The sequence below is a fragment of the Lycorma delicatula genome, chromosome 10, assembly GCF_047948215.1.
Source record: "Lycorma delicatula isolate Av1 chromosome 10, ASM4794821v1, whole genome shotgun sequence".
NCBI lineage: Eukaryota > Metazoa > Arthropoda > Insecta > Hemiptera > Fulgoridae > Lycorma > Lycorma delicatula.
Window position 1 is genome coordinate 106,347,153 of NC_134464.1, and position 14,648 is coordinate 106,361,800.

The 14,648-nt window shown below is 31.1% G+C and overlaps 1 protein-coding gene across 7 annotated transcripts in view; it reads right to left on the reverse strand.

The window, feature by feature from the left end:
* Nucleotides 1-14,648, reverse strand: part of LOC142330985 (arylalkylamine N-acetyltransferase 1-like) — a 535,412-nt gene that overhangs the window by 129,105 nt on the left and 391,659 nt on the right. The window contains exon 1 of one of the 7 annotated variants that reach the window (XM_075376485.1): nt 14,433-14,498. The exons of the other annotated variants lie outside the window; for them this stretch is intronic. Coding sequence (XP_075232600.1) covers nt 14,433-14,453 — 21 coding nt within the window. The 5' untranslated portion in view covers nt 14,454-14,498. Of the gene's footprint in view, nt 1-14,432; nt 14,499-14,648 lie in introns of those variants that run through there. 7 annotated transcript variants of the gene reach the window in all.

A 14,648-nucleotide genomic window follows, 5' to 3' on the forward strand; every position in this document is an offset into this window, starting at 1 on the left:
CTGGGGTATAAACTCTTTTTATCTGAGGAATAGCTCATCTATCCGTTATGAGACGTGATCTACATATCGTATAATTAACCTTGATCAGAAGAGAATATTTATTTAACCAATAATAAGGGGAAAAATCGAAAATATCTTTGAATTGCGTATTTAGTTAATTAAACGTTAAAAAAAATTTACTTTGATCATTTAGAATAACTTATTACATGTAATTTTCTCTACAGATAAAATAAAAGACTTTAGTGGTAGTAGCATCTCTGGCTTTCATCTTTCATAAAAAATTATATTGAATGATAAGCAACCCCCTCTCACGGCCCAATGAAGTAAGGATGATATGATGACATCTAAATGAGGTATAGTCTTGCACAAACTCAGATCGACCATTTCTGAGACGTGTGGTTAATTGAATCCCAACCACCAAAGTACACCGGTTTATACTCTGTAATATTCAAATCCGTATAAATGCAATTAACCTTTACTAGGATTTGTACCTAAGAAGAACTTTCGACTTCGAAAATCAGTTTATTAAACAATCGATTTGCGACAAATTAATCACTAGACCTACCCGGTGAGCTTATAAAGTTAAAGATAAGAAGGAAATTTAATAATTAAAAATTAATATTTCATTTAATGTTTCTTTTAATTTCGTCCCCGTTCAAATTTTATTAAAACGTTTATTTCAGTAAATAAAGAAGCATTATTTTCTTTTAATTAAAAAATATTTTTGAATTTAAATTTTAGTAATAAAATTAAATGTAGCAAATACGTAGAAAAACTATCAAAAAATAAAACAACACTGTTGTAGATTTAAAAAATATATATAGTTCCCTTTTAAAATCTTTTTTTAAGACGAGGTATTTATAAATGATTCGTAAAAACAATAATTCCACATTAGGACACGTAAAGTTAACTAAAAGTTAAAGATTGAAATTGTAATAAAGGATCATTTCGCTCAAGCCTAGAGCATTCGACTGTGACCCAGCATTGCATGGAAATTGGTCAGAAAATTAGTTTATTCAAAACGGTGGTTTTAAAAATCTAATGAACAAATGTTAGAGAATCGGAAAACTAATTTACTCTATCAGCAATAAAGCAGAAACGCAATGCTGAATAACGTTAGAAAACTAATTATCTAATACCTCGTTTAAATATTACATTTTAAAAAATCCTTTTGTCATTAGGTATTGCTTCAGAGAATGAGATGAATGATTTGTAGCGTGTGTGAAAATGCCATCCCTGACCGGGATTCGAACCCGGAACCTCCGGATGAAATGCAGAGACGCTACCACTCGCGCCACGAAGGCCGGCTCATCATAAGAACTTAAATATTTTCTAATGTTTTTATACCTCTTCCGTTAATATTTTCTTTTTTAATGGGTGGAGTTTGTTTGGTCTTTATATTTTTTGAGATAAGTTTTATTTACTCAACCTATAAAAGAGGCAATCACTAAGTCGTGACGGGAAATTAGAATTTGGTATTAAAGCGGTTTAAATATTTTTAAACTAAATTTACACTTTTTTTTTTAATGCCCTTGAATGAGAGTTATTTGTATTATTTTAACTTTAATTTTTTATTCTTATTCTAACTTCCTTTTTTAATGTTCGTAAGTAAATACTGATTATATACTTGCCAATTAATGTTGGTGATATTATCACTCAAAGATTAACTGTGAATTTGCGTTTGTATTTATTTCTTCAAGTCGTACCAAATACTTAAATTCTTAATAATGTTTAAAAATTAACAGAACCTCTTAATTTTTTTTATACATCTGTAGTCCCCCCCCCCCCGGAAGCTGGACACATAATTTAGCATAAACTCAGCCCCGGGGGGTGCCTCCGCCTCAAACTACCTCGGAAGGATGCAAGGCCCCACCCAGGCAGCCGGGACTTGGTCTTTTTGCATGCCATGCCCCAAATGAGGAGTTCCCAAAAGGGAACATCCCACCGGACCTTCGGTATTGATGCCTTGCGTCTAATGGGGAACCCTCAATGGGGTGCCCCACCGGGACTATGGTCTTACATTCCCCCCCAATGGAATCCCAAAGGAGTCGCCACCAGATCATGGAAGGTGGAAGTCCGAAGCCTCCCACCCGTCCCGGGTGCAACTTCTTAATTTACTATGGAGAACAAACTTCAATTTATTTATTTAAATTAGGAAACTTCGATATATATATATATATATATCCTACAAAGAGGTATACGCTTTTGATTTAGTATCACTAATTCCATCCCCCCCATACCACCACTGATACTATTGAAACTTACAGACCTTTTAACGACTCTAAAAATGTTCTGTGAAAATTTCAACCTTCTAGGATTAATAGAAACAAAATGGAATGGCAGCTTTCAAAATAAATCATCGATTTCAGCAGATAAATCAAATTTTTGTTCATTACATAATAGCTGATAAAAATATAAACAGATTATAATTAGAACTAGAATAATTAATAACAGTTAGATAATTAGTCAAAGTTATAACTAATTATTAACTTGTTTTATTAAATTTGAATAGCTGTTAAACAATACATTATCTGTTTTTAATCATTTTTACCAGTTATTTTATAATGAATAAAATTTATACTTTATTTGAAACTGATATTTTTATTTGAAAGCCGCTATTTTGTTTCTATAAATCTTAGGATGTTGAAATTTTCATAGAACATTTCTAGAACCTTTCTTAAAAGATATGTAAAGTTTCAATAGAATCGGTGGGAGAATGGGCGGGTGATACTAAATCAAAAGCGTATATCTCTTCGTGGGACACTGTATATCTGTGTGTGTGCATATATATATATATATATATATATTTTTTTTTTTTTCTAATCTATAATCTTTCAAAAATTTCAGTAAAGATAATTCAAATCTAATTTAAATCAACCAAGTATAGTTCTTAAGTTTACGGCTAAAATCAGTCTGAAAGAACTGGCCAACGATGTTTTATTTTAAATGCCTACTTCATACATTGTTTTAAATTACAATTTTTTTATATTTATTGTTTTTTCCACCAGTAAACTTTTATGAAATTTCAATTTTCCGTCAAATTTTTATGCAGTTTATAGTACCTTTTGGACGCAATGTATATATCGTAAAGATTTTTAAAAATTATGCTGGCAAGAAAAATGGTTGACCAAAATAACTTGTTTGATGACTTTGTCAGTGTTGATCTCTTTGGGTAGACCCACAGAGAATCAAATTAAATTGTAGTGCAAGAAAGGAAGGAAGTAATCGTACAATCTTAAACGAAACTAGCCGGTTAGGTTAAGTACACAGAGTACAAATAGCGCAGTACAGATTTAATAGTATGCTGAAGTCAATTCCCCTACACTTGTACAAATTAATAAATTGGTCTCAAATCAATTTATTACTAACTAGTCGATCAGTAACATCCCGTCTAATCAGCGGGCTCTGCCTTCCCCCCAATATCACCGCTGTGTTCTTTATCTTCTTGCTTGTGAGTATAATACTGATAAAGAACAATTAAACTCTATTCAATTTATAAAAACTATCAGTGTATTGTAATTTCTTCAGAGCAACAGTTTCGTCAGCACAGGGTTGAAACATTGAGTGATCTGAAGTATGAAGGTTTTAGAATACTCGGCCACCATCTTAAAGATAATACGTAGTTATAGTCGATTGCTCGTCCTCAATTGGTTTCAAAAGGATTTTCGATGGTTCTTAGCGATAATCGACAAACACCATGAGAAGACGACCGTTCTTCGATTTTATTTTTTTATATTTTATATTTTTAGTCAAGTAACCGGAAGCAGGTGCAGATATAGTCGCGTCGCATACACAGTAATAATACTGGCAGTGGCTCTGTTGGTTGAGCCGCCGCGCTGTACATCATCGCACCCCTTAAAAATTTATCCCAAAATGGTTTTTAGATAATTGTCTGAGGAGTATTTGCCAGTCAAAATCTAGCAAATATCCGTTTAGTATAATCGGAAATTGGGAAAATTTGCAATCATTGATCAAGATTTTTGTCTCTTTTTACTCCTTTCAAAGTGTTGAATTTCAAAAATGTAGAAATTAGTTTTTAGATATTTGTATGAAAATTATAAAGAACAAAGATCAAAATCTTCATTTGTTACCGAAAAATAAATCATTTTTACTCTATTTTAACCCTAACTGGGGATTACAAAAAAATCTTTGTTTATGTGCATTTAAACAGTAAAACTTTTATAGAAATTTTTATCTATTTCATCTTTATGCTTTAGTTCAGTATATCTTCTTTCTTTGCAGTAATGCTTTTCTAAAAATTGTTTTATTCAATCGAGGAAAGATTACTATTATAGTGGAAGCTTAGGAATATGTCAGATATTGCAGACCCATTGCTATTATATATATATATATATATATATATATATATATATATATATATATATATATATATATATATATGTATATATATATATACATATATATATATGTAAAATGGAGTATATTTCAAATGCAAAACGAAATAGGCAACATTCTTTTAGGACTCCAGAGGCTGTAGCCTGTATTCAACGAATTATTTCTGCCTGTCCGAAAAGATCTATTCGTAAGTTATTTCAACGAACTGCTTTAAAATATAGAACTTACCGTAAGATTCTTCATGATTTAGATTTGAAACTGTATCTTCTAACTAACTACTTTGCCAGAATTTAATAAAACAGACGAATTAAAATATAATTGTGACTGACTTTTTGGAAACGTTTCGATAGATAAATAAACCCGATGCTGTATTTTATTTCAAACGCGGAATTTTTTTTAATCTAGGTGTGTTAATTGTCACCATGTATAGAATGACTTGGAAAATCAGCTGATTTCGAAGTCACTAGTTCTAAGGTTCAAATCCTAATAAAGGTAGTTACTTTTATTAGAATTTGAGTGCTAGATCGTGGATACCGATGTTCTTTAGTGGTTGGGTTTCAACTATTCACAGATCTCAGGAACGGTCGACCTGAAACTGTACAAGACTACACTTCATTTACATTCATACATATCATCCTCTGAAGTAATAACTTACGGTGATTCCGGAAGCTAAACAGAAAAAGAAAGAAAAAAGAAATTATAGGATGACCGAAAATCCTTTCTGGATTTTTGAGCGTCTACTTCACGATGAGAGAATCCGTTTTTAGTTTGCTGTTTCTGGTAATCGTATTGTGGATCCAATTTTTTTTTCGTCGTACTGCCAATACAGAAGTGTACCGTACAATTTTTGAAGAATTCTGCCTGAGTTAACAGTTCGTGAAAAAGAGTACGATTTCTTTAAACAAGACGGAACAACTTGGTCACATATTTAACGATTCAATACCATACTTTCTTACGGATTTTACAGAAGATGTAACTGTCTGCCGAAAGCGGTGGCCTGCATATTCTTCAGATTAATCTAGTTGGGATTTTATTCTTTTGGGCTATTTGAAGAATAAAATTTATGAATGAAATTCTCACACTGTTGATGAACTGAAGGCGAATATTCAACAAATATTCGATGGAATAGCACTCGAACACAAAAATGCACCGTTGCGCAGGGCGCACTTCGAAAATGATTTGTAAAAATATGTTAAATATGTAAACACGTATTAATATAAATATAAAATTTCATTTAGGAGTAATACACGTTTTCATTTTTTCATTTCATTCATAATATTTCAACTGTGTTTAGTCTGCAACGATTAGGTTTTAAAATGCTCACCCGGTACAACTGTATATTGGTGATGCATAAAATTACGTAATGCTTTCTGAAGGTGGGCATGTTAATACCAGTGGTGTTTGTTTAAGGAAGGTAGAATTTGTGATGTTTTATTTTCCCTTGACATTAATTATTCAAACAGTTTGTCCATATTTTCATTGGTTATGTAACTAACATATGAATGACAAGGGCAGAAAATCTAGTTTAGTTTTCTCCGTTTCTAAGAGAAATGAAATGAAACAAAAAATCGAAAAAAATTACATATTTAAGAAAAGTTTAAAGTGTAATTTAAATTATGGTGATCTGGATTCCCTTGAGTAATTTACGTAAAATGTAATGTAGAAAATTATGTAAAATCCAGTGACAAAAAAAATTAAATTATGTGTAGAATGTTAAGTTGCAATGAATTAATAAATATGTCTTTCTATCCTGTTTTTTTTTTTTTTTATTATTATAGTCAGAGTATTAAATTTATATTATATAGTAATATTTGCTGTATTAATATAAAATTCTAATTAGTTTGATTTATTCTAATTAATTACATATACAAAAAAATTAATGTATAATAACATTAATACGTATGGTATTTTATTATATATTGAATATTTATGAGAACTATGACGAAGTCTGAAAATTAGGTAATGAGACTGATTCAGGAAAACATTTTATTTACAATCCAATTATGCATGGATTTATTACCTTCGAAATAGTTACCTTGGGAAGCCACGCAACGCTTCAAACGGTTTTCGGACTCTTCATACCAGTGTCGGAACTGAGAAACTGGAATATCCTTTAGATGGTGGGTTACATTTTTTTTAAATGTTTTTCACTGTTCTAAAATGGTGTTCTTTGAGGTGTTTTTTTTAAAATCGGGAACAGGAAAAAGTCTCAGGGACTCAAGTGAGGAGGTGAATAAGGTGGTTGAGGAACTACAGGAATGTTTTTCTTTGCCAAAAACTCATTAATTGATAGTGCCGTGTGACACGGTGCATTGTAATTATGCAGCATCCAGTTGTCTTTGATGGCTGGTCTCATGCGGGGAACTCTTTTCCGCAGAAGAATTTCTCGGTAAACATATTGATTTAAAGTCTAACCTGTAGGCAAAAACTCCTTATGGACAATGCCATTACTATCGAAGAAATAAATTAGCATGATTGTGATTTTTGATTTGCTCATTTTTCTTTTTTGGGACGTGTTGAGTTTCAAGTATGCCAGTCTTCGCTCTGGCGTTTTGTTTCTGGTTCGTACTCAAATATCCAAGATTTATCACCAGTAATAAAATAATTTAGAAAATCAGGATCAGTTTCAATTCGCCCTAGAATATCGCGGCACACTTCCATCCTGTTGTTATTCTGTTCAACAGTGAGGTTTTTTGGGAACAGTTTTGCACAAACGTTTTTATGTCCACTTCGTTAGTTAAAATTTGATGAACTCTGGTACGATTCAACTTCAATTGTTCTGTAATCATTCTGACAGTTAATCGCCGATCGTATCATATCAAGTCTCCGATTCGCTCAACATTGTCGTCACTTTTTGACAGTCTTCCAGAGCGTGAATGGTCCGCAATTAATTCCCGGCCATCTAAAAATGCTTTAAACCAGCTAAAAACTTAGGCTCGTAACAGAGCGTCATCTCTATACGCCCTTTTCAATTTTGGAAAAGTTTCAGTGGTATTCTCACCGAGTTTAACACAAAAATTGATTGCAGAACGTTGCTCATAATTAGAATCACTCATTTTTGTAACGCACAACAAAAAGTCGTTCACGAAAAGTTTGTTTACGATTCAGGTGGCAACAATAGACTAAAAATATTAATACCTAATATAAATCAGGTATTCATATAATTATATTAACTAGTAATTTTACAGTGCTGCCACTTTGGCTGCCCATAAATGTAGTCTCTTTAATTTATTTACAGACCTCGTATAAATATTAGTTGATTTCCGCATCATTTTAGTCCCATTTAAAAAAAAAAGAATCTATCAGCACATAAAGAAAATAATATTTAGTTATGAATTTTGTTTTATCAACTTTATTACTTGTAAAAATAGAATGTAAAGGAATAATTAATTTGGGGGAGAAATTTACAGATTAGGTAAAGTACGCATTTTTTTCTGGGCAAATATTAAATTTGTAAGCGTTTTATTTCTTATCTCTTAAGCTGTTTTAAGTTAAAGATAAAATTTTATTTGCAAATTAATGTTAATTTTTTTTATAGTTCATTCAATTTAAAATTCATACTTTGAATGCAATATTTGAATGACTGTCTAATGTTAAAGCATTTTTCTTCAAATTATACTTTTGTCTTTTCATTTACTACATTCATGTGATAAGAAATCGTTTAGTTAATTATCATTAATAGAAAATTATTGCCTCCGTTGCGCGAGTGTTAGCGTCTTGGTCTTTCATTTTCACACACGCTACAAATCATTTATCTCATCCTCTGAAGCAATACCAAATGTTGGACCCGGAGGTTAAAAAAAAAGAAAAGAAAAAAGAAAATGATTATGTAAATAAAATAATTTATAACCAGTTAAATACAACGAAGTGTACAAATTGTACACACTAATAACTAAAAAGAAAAAACAAAATTAAATTTTTTAAAATGTCAATCAATAATGTAATGCAATTACTGAATGTATAACGATGGAATATAATAAGAAAATTAAAAGTACCTCTTAAAATAAGAAAGATATTTCCGTTAGATATAATTTTTTTTAAATAAGCATTTCTAGTCATTTTTATATAATTTTTTTATTTTTTATTGCTTTACAGGAATACACCTGTAATATAGAATATAAATATAAATATAAATATATATAGAGAGAGAGAGAAAGAGAGAGAGAGAGAGAGAGAGAGAGACTTAAACAGAGTAATTTAGTGAGCCCTAACCGGCTAGAAATATTTTCTTTTTTAGTAGGCTAAAATTAAAAAAAAAGGAAAAATATACCACAATAAGAAAAAAATATATCATTCAAACCTACTTATAAGGGCTACTAACAGGGGCCGTTAAACTTAAAAATAGTATACATACTCTACTGATGAAAATAAAGAAGAAAGTTCTTATAAACACTGGTTCGGAAACACTTATTTAGCGAGTATCAACTGGCGAAACATTTCGCTCTGATTCTTGCGCCTACGGTAAAATTAAAACACAATGTAATTCTTGGAAACCAGATTAAGATGTAAAGCTTAAATATATGAAATATTACCAGAAAAACTGAAAAAAATACGTCCCAATTTGTCTATTTAGTATTTTTTGAGAAATTTGAATTAAAAACAAAAGATTGGAGTCGAAAAAGATACTATTTATGTTTGACGTAAAACAGATTTGTTAAATGGGTAATAAACATTTGAAGTATTAAAAAGAATTTGATTCTCAGTAAAATTATATAGATTAACTCTACAGAAACTAAATACGTAAATCAAAATTTCAAAATTTTTAAAAAACAAAAAGTTATCAACTGTGGCAGATTTTAATTATGTATTAAAGGAAACCAAGCTTTTAATATTACAAACAAAGGAATTAAATATTTTAGAAAAATAACAAATATAAACAAAAACAATAATACCAACTTACTAATAACAAAATAAACTGCTGAAAATCTTTCCGCCATAATGGATACAGTACTTTGCCCAACGAACAATCATCCTTTTTAATGATTTGATTTGAGAATTAAATTCTCTTTAAGTTTTGTTTAAAACTTTTACGTTTTTATTACTCATTTAACAACATTATTTTATGCCAGACATAAAGTAGTATATTTTTCGATCCCAATCTTTTGTTTTTTACCCCAGATTTCTCGAAAACTACTAAAAATACAGATATGGGATTTTTTTCAATAATTTTTCAGATCTGATTTCATATAAAAGCACTAAAATATCCCTAAATTTGGGTCACAAGAATTACAGTCTGGTTTAAGTTTACCGAAGGCGCAGAAATCAGGGCAAAATCTTTCGCCGGCCGACACTCGCTAACGAAGCGTTATCATACATATATTTATGTGAAGTTTCTTCTTTATTTTCACCGCTTGAACATCTCCTGAGAGTTGGTTGCACGCTTCGTGAATCACTCTGTATATAGTTACTATATATATGTATGTTTAGATAAAAAGTATCTTAATTTTTTTTTAAATATTTCATTGATTGAAACAAAAAAATATATATTATAGGAAACAAGAATACGATTATTTAACGGATTTGATTTTTATTTTGTTTTTAAAATGGTTATTAATGGATTTTCCATTTATATTATTAATAAAATAAATTCGGATATGAATGTGATATTTAATGCAGTGACTAAGAATGTTAAATTTAGATCGAAAGTTGTTTAGAAAAACGTTTAAAAGAATATAATATAAAAAAGTTAATTACTATTCAAGGTAGCATTATTATCTTAATACTACATTTTTTTCATTACAGTTAAGTTATGACTATATTAGAGTGGTCCAAATAGGGCAAAATTTTTGTCGAAAAACGTGCACCCCCTGATTTAAAAGTACTCTCAAAAACAAAATTTTTGACGCGTTGATGAACCCTTTCCGTTCGAAAAAAGTCATCCCCCAATCCACTTGAATTTTAAAGGGGATTTAACATGGGTTTTAGGTTATTTTCAAGTCGTTACGATATAGCGCTTGCATGTTTCATCACAAAACTTCAAAAATAACGTATATAAGGCTTTTTGAGGTCGGAGAACACGAATTTGAAGTAAAAAAACTCATTTTGGCACATTGTAACTGTCAAAATCGCTGTCAATCAATCGACAACTAGCGTTTTTATGTATAAAAATCAATGGTAGACATTACAAATAACGTTAATAAGGGTTTTCGAGGTGGGAGAACACGAATTTTAAGTTAAAAACTTATTTTGACAAGTTAAAACTGTCAAAATCGCTGCCAATTAATTGACAACTAGATTTCTTATGTAGAAAAATCAATGTTAGACATTACAAACAACGTTAATTAGGGTTTTTGGGGTCGGAGAACACGAATTTGAAGTGAAAAAATTGTTTTTACACATTAAAACTGTTAAAGTCGTTGTCAATTAAAAAAAATCTGAAGGATAGATTCAAAAAGATCAACTCTCATTTTATTTTAAAAATTTTATATTCATGTATATAATTATTCAAATAATTTTGTTAAAATTTTATGATTTCTATTTCTATTATTATATTACATTACATATGTAATGTAATTATATACATTTGGATGTTTTTTGCGATGATCATTAACAATTTGTAGTATATATTGCAATCGACTTTCATCTCTAGTGAATTTACATCTAAATTCTTTCACCAACTTAACCGTTCTTTCTGAGCAGTCATTGACGACCTTTAGATTTTTAACACAATTCAAAGCAGCCAAATAATCTTCGTTTTCGCTCCACTTACACGGATCAATTTCTAGAAAGCTAGTCGCAAGTTCGAATCGTTTAAAAATAATAATAATACTCATTTATATTAATTGTTTAGCCCCTGAATCGATTTCAACGACAGGGAAATAAAGTTTTGGCGAATGTTCACTACAACGCAAAGTGTCGCAAAGCCCTTAGCATTAGGGATAAACTGGACGAAATTTACTGGGAAATCTTATAACATTCCCATGTATATTTACTAGGACAGTTGGGATAAATCTGGATTTATCCCAACAATAATTAGATATGAAGAAATAACACACGGTTCCATGATCGAACAAAAATAATAAAACGATTTCTGGATTTTTTTTTGTTTGTTTAATCTCCAGGATTACCGTCAGGTATTGCTTCAGAGGATGAGGTGAATGATTTTTAGCGTGTGTAAAAATGCCATGCCTGACCGGGATTCGAACCCGGGACCTCCGAATGAAAGGCCGAGACGCAACCACTCGCGTCACGGAGGCCAACGTTGATTATTAAGTTGATTCAGGTCGATCCATAACCGACCCAAAAGGCCGATTACTAAGTTGATCCATAAACCTTTTTAATACGTTTCATTCAGTTTAAATAAGCTCGAATTTTTTACCCAAAAAAAAATATAAAAATTTTGTAGCGTATAAAAATATTCATGCTATTCGTGACTGGTATTCGTAAAAAAAATTGTAATAAAAATTGGGATTCGTAAATTATCGATGTATCGGTATAATAAGCGTTTTATCGGAACGATAACAATCGTTCCGTATTCCACTACAGTGAAAATTATTCGATTGTTGTATGAACATCCTTACTAATATTATAAATGTGAATGTGAGTTTGTTTGTTACGCTTTCACGCAGATACTACTTTACTGATCATCATGAAACTTCGTACACATATTCTCAAAGGTATTGCGATGAACATAGGACACTTTTTAATAAAAAAAAAAAAAACAATATTTTTTCGGGAAGGTAAAAAAATTTATATTGTTAGGTATGATCGTCCGACAAAAAATTTGACCAAATTCAACGCCATCTGGGGTTCCAGTAAGTAAATGAAATAAAGTGCCAATCCAACACTGTAATACCGACGGTCAAGCCACTTCTCAATTGGGTATATGCTGTTTCGAATCCTTCTATATTTATTGTTATTCTTCTGTCACTTCTAAGCAATACTAAAACTTTTCCAGGTTTTGAGCTTAGGTGCCTGTTTATTGTTTTACTTTTAACGCTATTTTCAGTTTTTAATCTTTTTTTTTTCTAAAATGCCTCGGAAGCGCAAATCTAACCTGTCCAGGGATTCATCACGGGTCCGGGCGGCAAAAGTTGTTCGAACTCAAGAATCTTCCGCTCACGCAGAACTAAGACGACAACAACAAGCGAGGCGACAATGTGCTTTGAGGGCTGGTGAAACAACTTCTCAGAGATAAGAAAGGTTGGATGAGCAAGCTGAAAGCCAAGCTACCTTAAGAGCAGCTGAAACGCCAATTCAAATACAAATTCGTTTAGAAAGACAAGCTGAACAGCAGGCAGCTATAAGAGCGAGAGAAACTCCAGAACAATCGTAGGCGAGAAGAATCGTTCATGCAGAAATGCAAATCGCGCGCCGTCGAAATTTCATGGGTAACAATTAGTCTGTATTTAATAATTCTGGATTTCAATATGATCCTTCACTTGAATACCATAAGCATTCTTTAATTGGTATTGGCTCAACGAATAGAAAATGTCAGCATTGCGATGCTTTGAAATAGAAAGATGCAACTGCTGGAATGTGCTGTTCCAGTGGTAAAGTTTCGCTTCCTTTACTTGGTAAACCAGAGGAGCCTTTAAAAACTCTATATTTAAGTGTTACAGATGAGTCGAAGCAATTTTTAAGTAAAATCAGAAAGTATAACTCTTGCTTCCAAATGACATCCTTTGGAGTAGATAAAGTGATAAGAATGCCCGGATTTTCATCAACTTTTACTGTACAACGACAGATATAACATCAAATTGGATCACTTTTTCCAGTAGATAATGAACAGCATAAATTTTTGCAGGTGTATTTTATGGGTGATAAAGAAAATTAAGATTAAATTTTGAAAATTACATTCATCTCAAGATGCGATTAGCGCAGATGGTAATATTAGACCTAACGACATAGGCAAGATGGTTATTCTGCCTTCTACTTTTGTGAACAGTCCCCGTTATCTGCATGAATACACTCAAGACGAACTTACGGCAGGCCTGACCTCTTTGTAACTTTTACCTGTAATCCTTCGTGGCAGGATGTAACTAAAGAGCTAATGTCCGGGCAAAAAGCCACTGATCGACATGACATAGTTGCTAGAGTATTTCGTTTAAAGGTTTACCGCGAGCGAAGCCGCGGGTAAAAGCCGCGAGATATAAAGCAGAACTTCTTTTAAAAAATTCGTGTCAGAATAATTTTACTTTTTTTGAAGAGTTTTCAATACGTATAATTTCATTAAAGTTTTTTTCATTAAAAAAGTTAAATGGTGCTCGAAAAGTTACGCATTCCGATAACCATATTTTTAAAACAACTGTTCACAATTTCTCTTGATAGGAAACGTTCTTGATTTTAACGTTGGTGATTTAATTAACCAATTAAATTAATTCGAATTTGTGAATGATAAAATTAATTTGTTTGATATAAACCTTAAATTTGTTTCGCTAAAAGGCGAAACAAACCAATCACAATTTTAAGATTAGGAAGTTTTTCCAATATTTTGAGATTTTATTATTTTAGGCAACCAATCAACTTATATCGCCTAATTAGGCAACCAATCAACATATACAATCTCCTGGTGACTGACTATTGACGTTTTAGATAATAGTAAAGATGTGTGACGCCTAAAGAGACTGCATGTATTAGATTTACAGCCTGTTGTGCGTTGAATATCATTCTTTTTTTATATGAGACCAGTGTTAATTTTTAATATGTCTTCTTTTTTCTCATGTGTATTTATGAAAATTCTTCTTATACTCAGTTGCTTGTTCTGTTTTGTTAACCATTTAATTTTATTGTTCTCAAAACCATGTTAAGTTACCGTTTATTTTTTTTTTTGTTCTAGTTAATTTTCGAATTTTTTTCTTTTGATACCGCTTACCCGATTAGCTAGTATTTTATTAATATCTCTTCCAGTCCAAAATGGATATTTTTAAAAAATATAAAAACTGGTTCGTTAATTTGGATATGCTAAACAAAATGAAATGTCGATAATAAATAAAAAAATTATTACTGGTCGCGAATTGATATTTTTAAATAAAATTTTTTTTTTCTTGATTTGTTATAAAAGAGCGAGCATCAGTAACTGTGCTCATTAGCCCGGTAGAAATTAGTAATGTACGAAAAGATGCCGTGTGACTGACCGGAATTCGAACCCGTAACATCCGCACGAAATGCCCAGACGATACCTACTCAGCCACGTAAATCTGCAAAAATATTATTAATTAATAGTATAAATATATAAAATAAAATATAATATTTTTTAAATTTCATATTCTTGCGTTTCGGTAATTCGCCGGGTTAGTCTAGTGGTTAAACTCATCATCACAAAATAGCTGATTTTCGAAGACGAAAGTTTT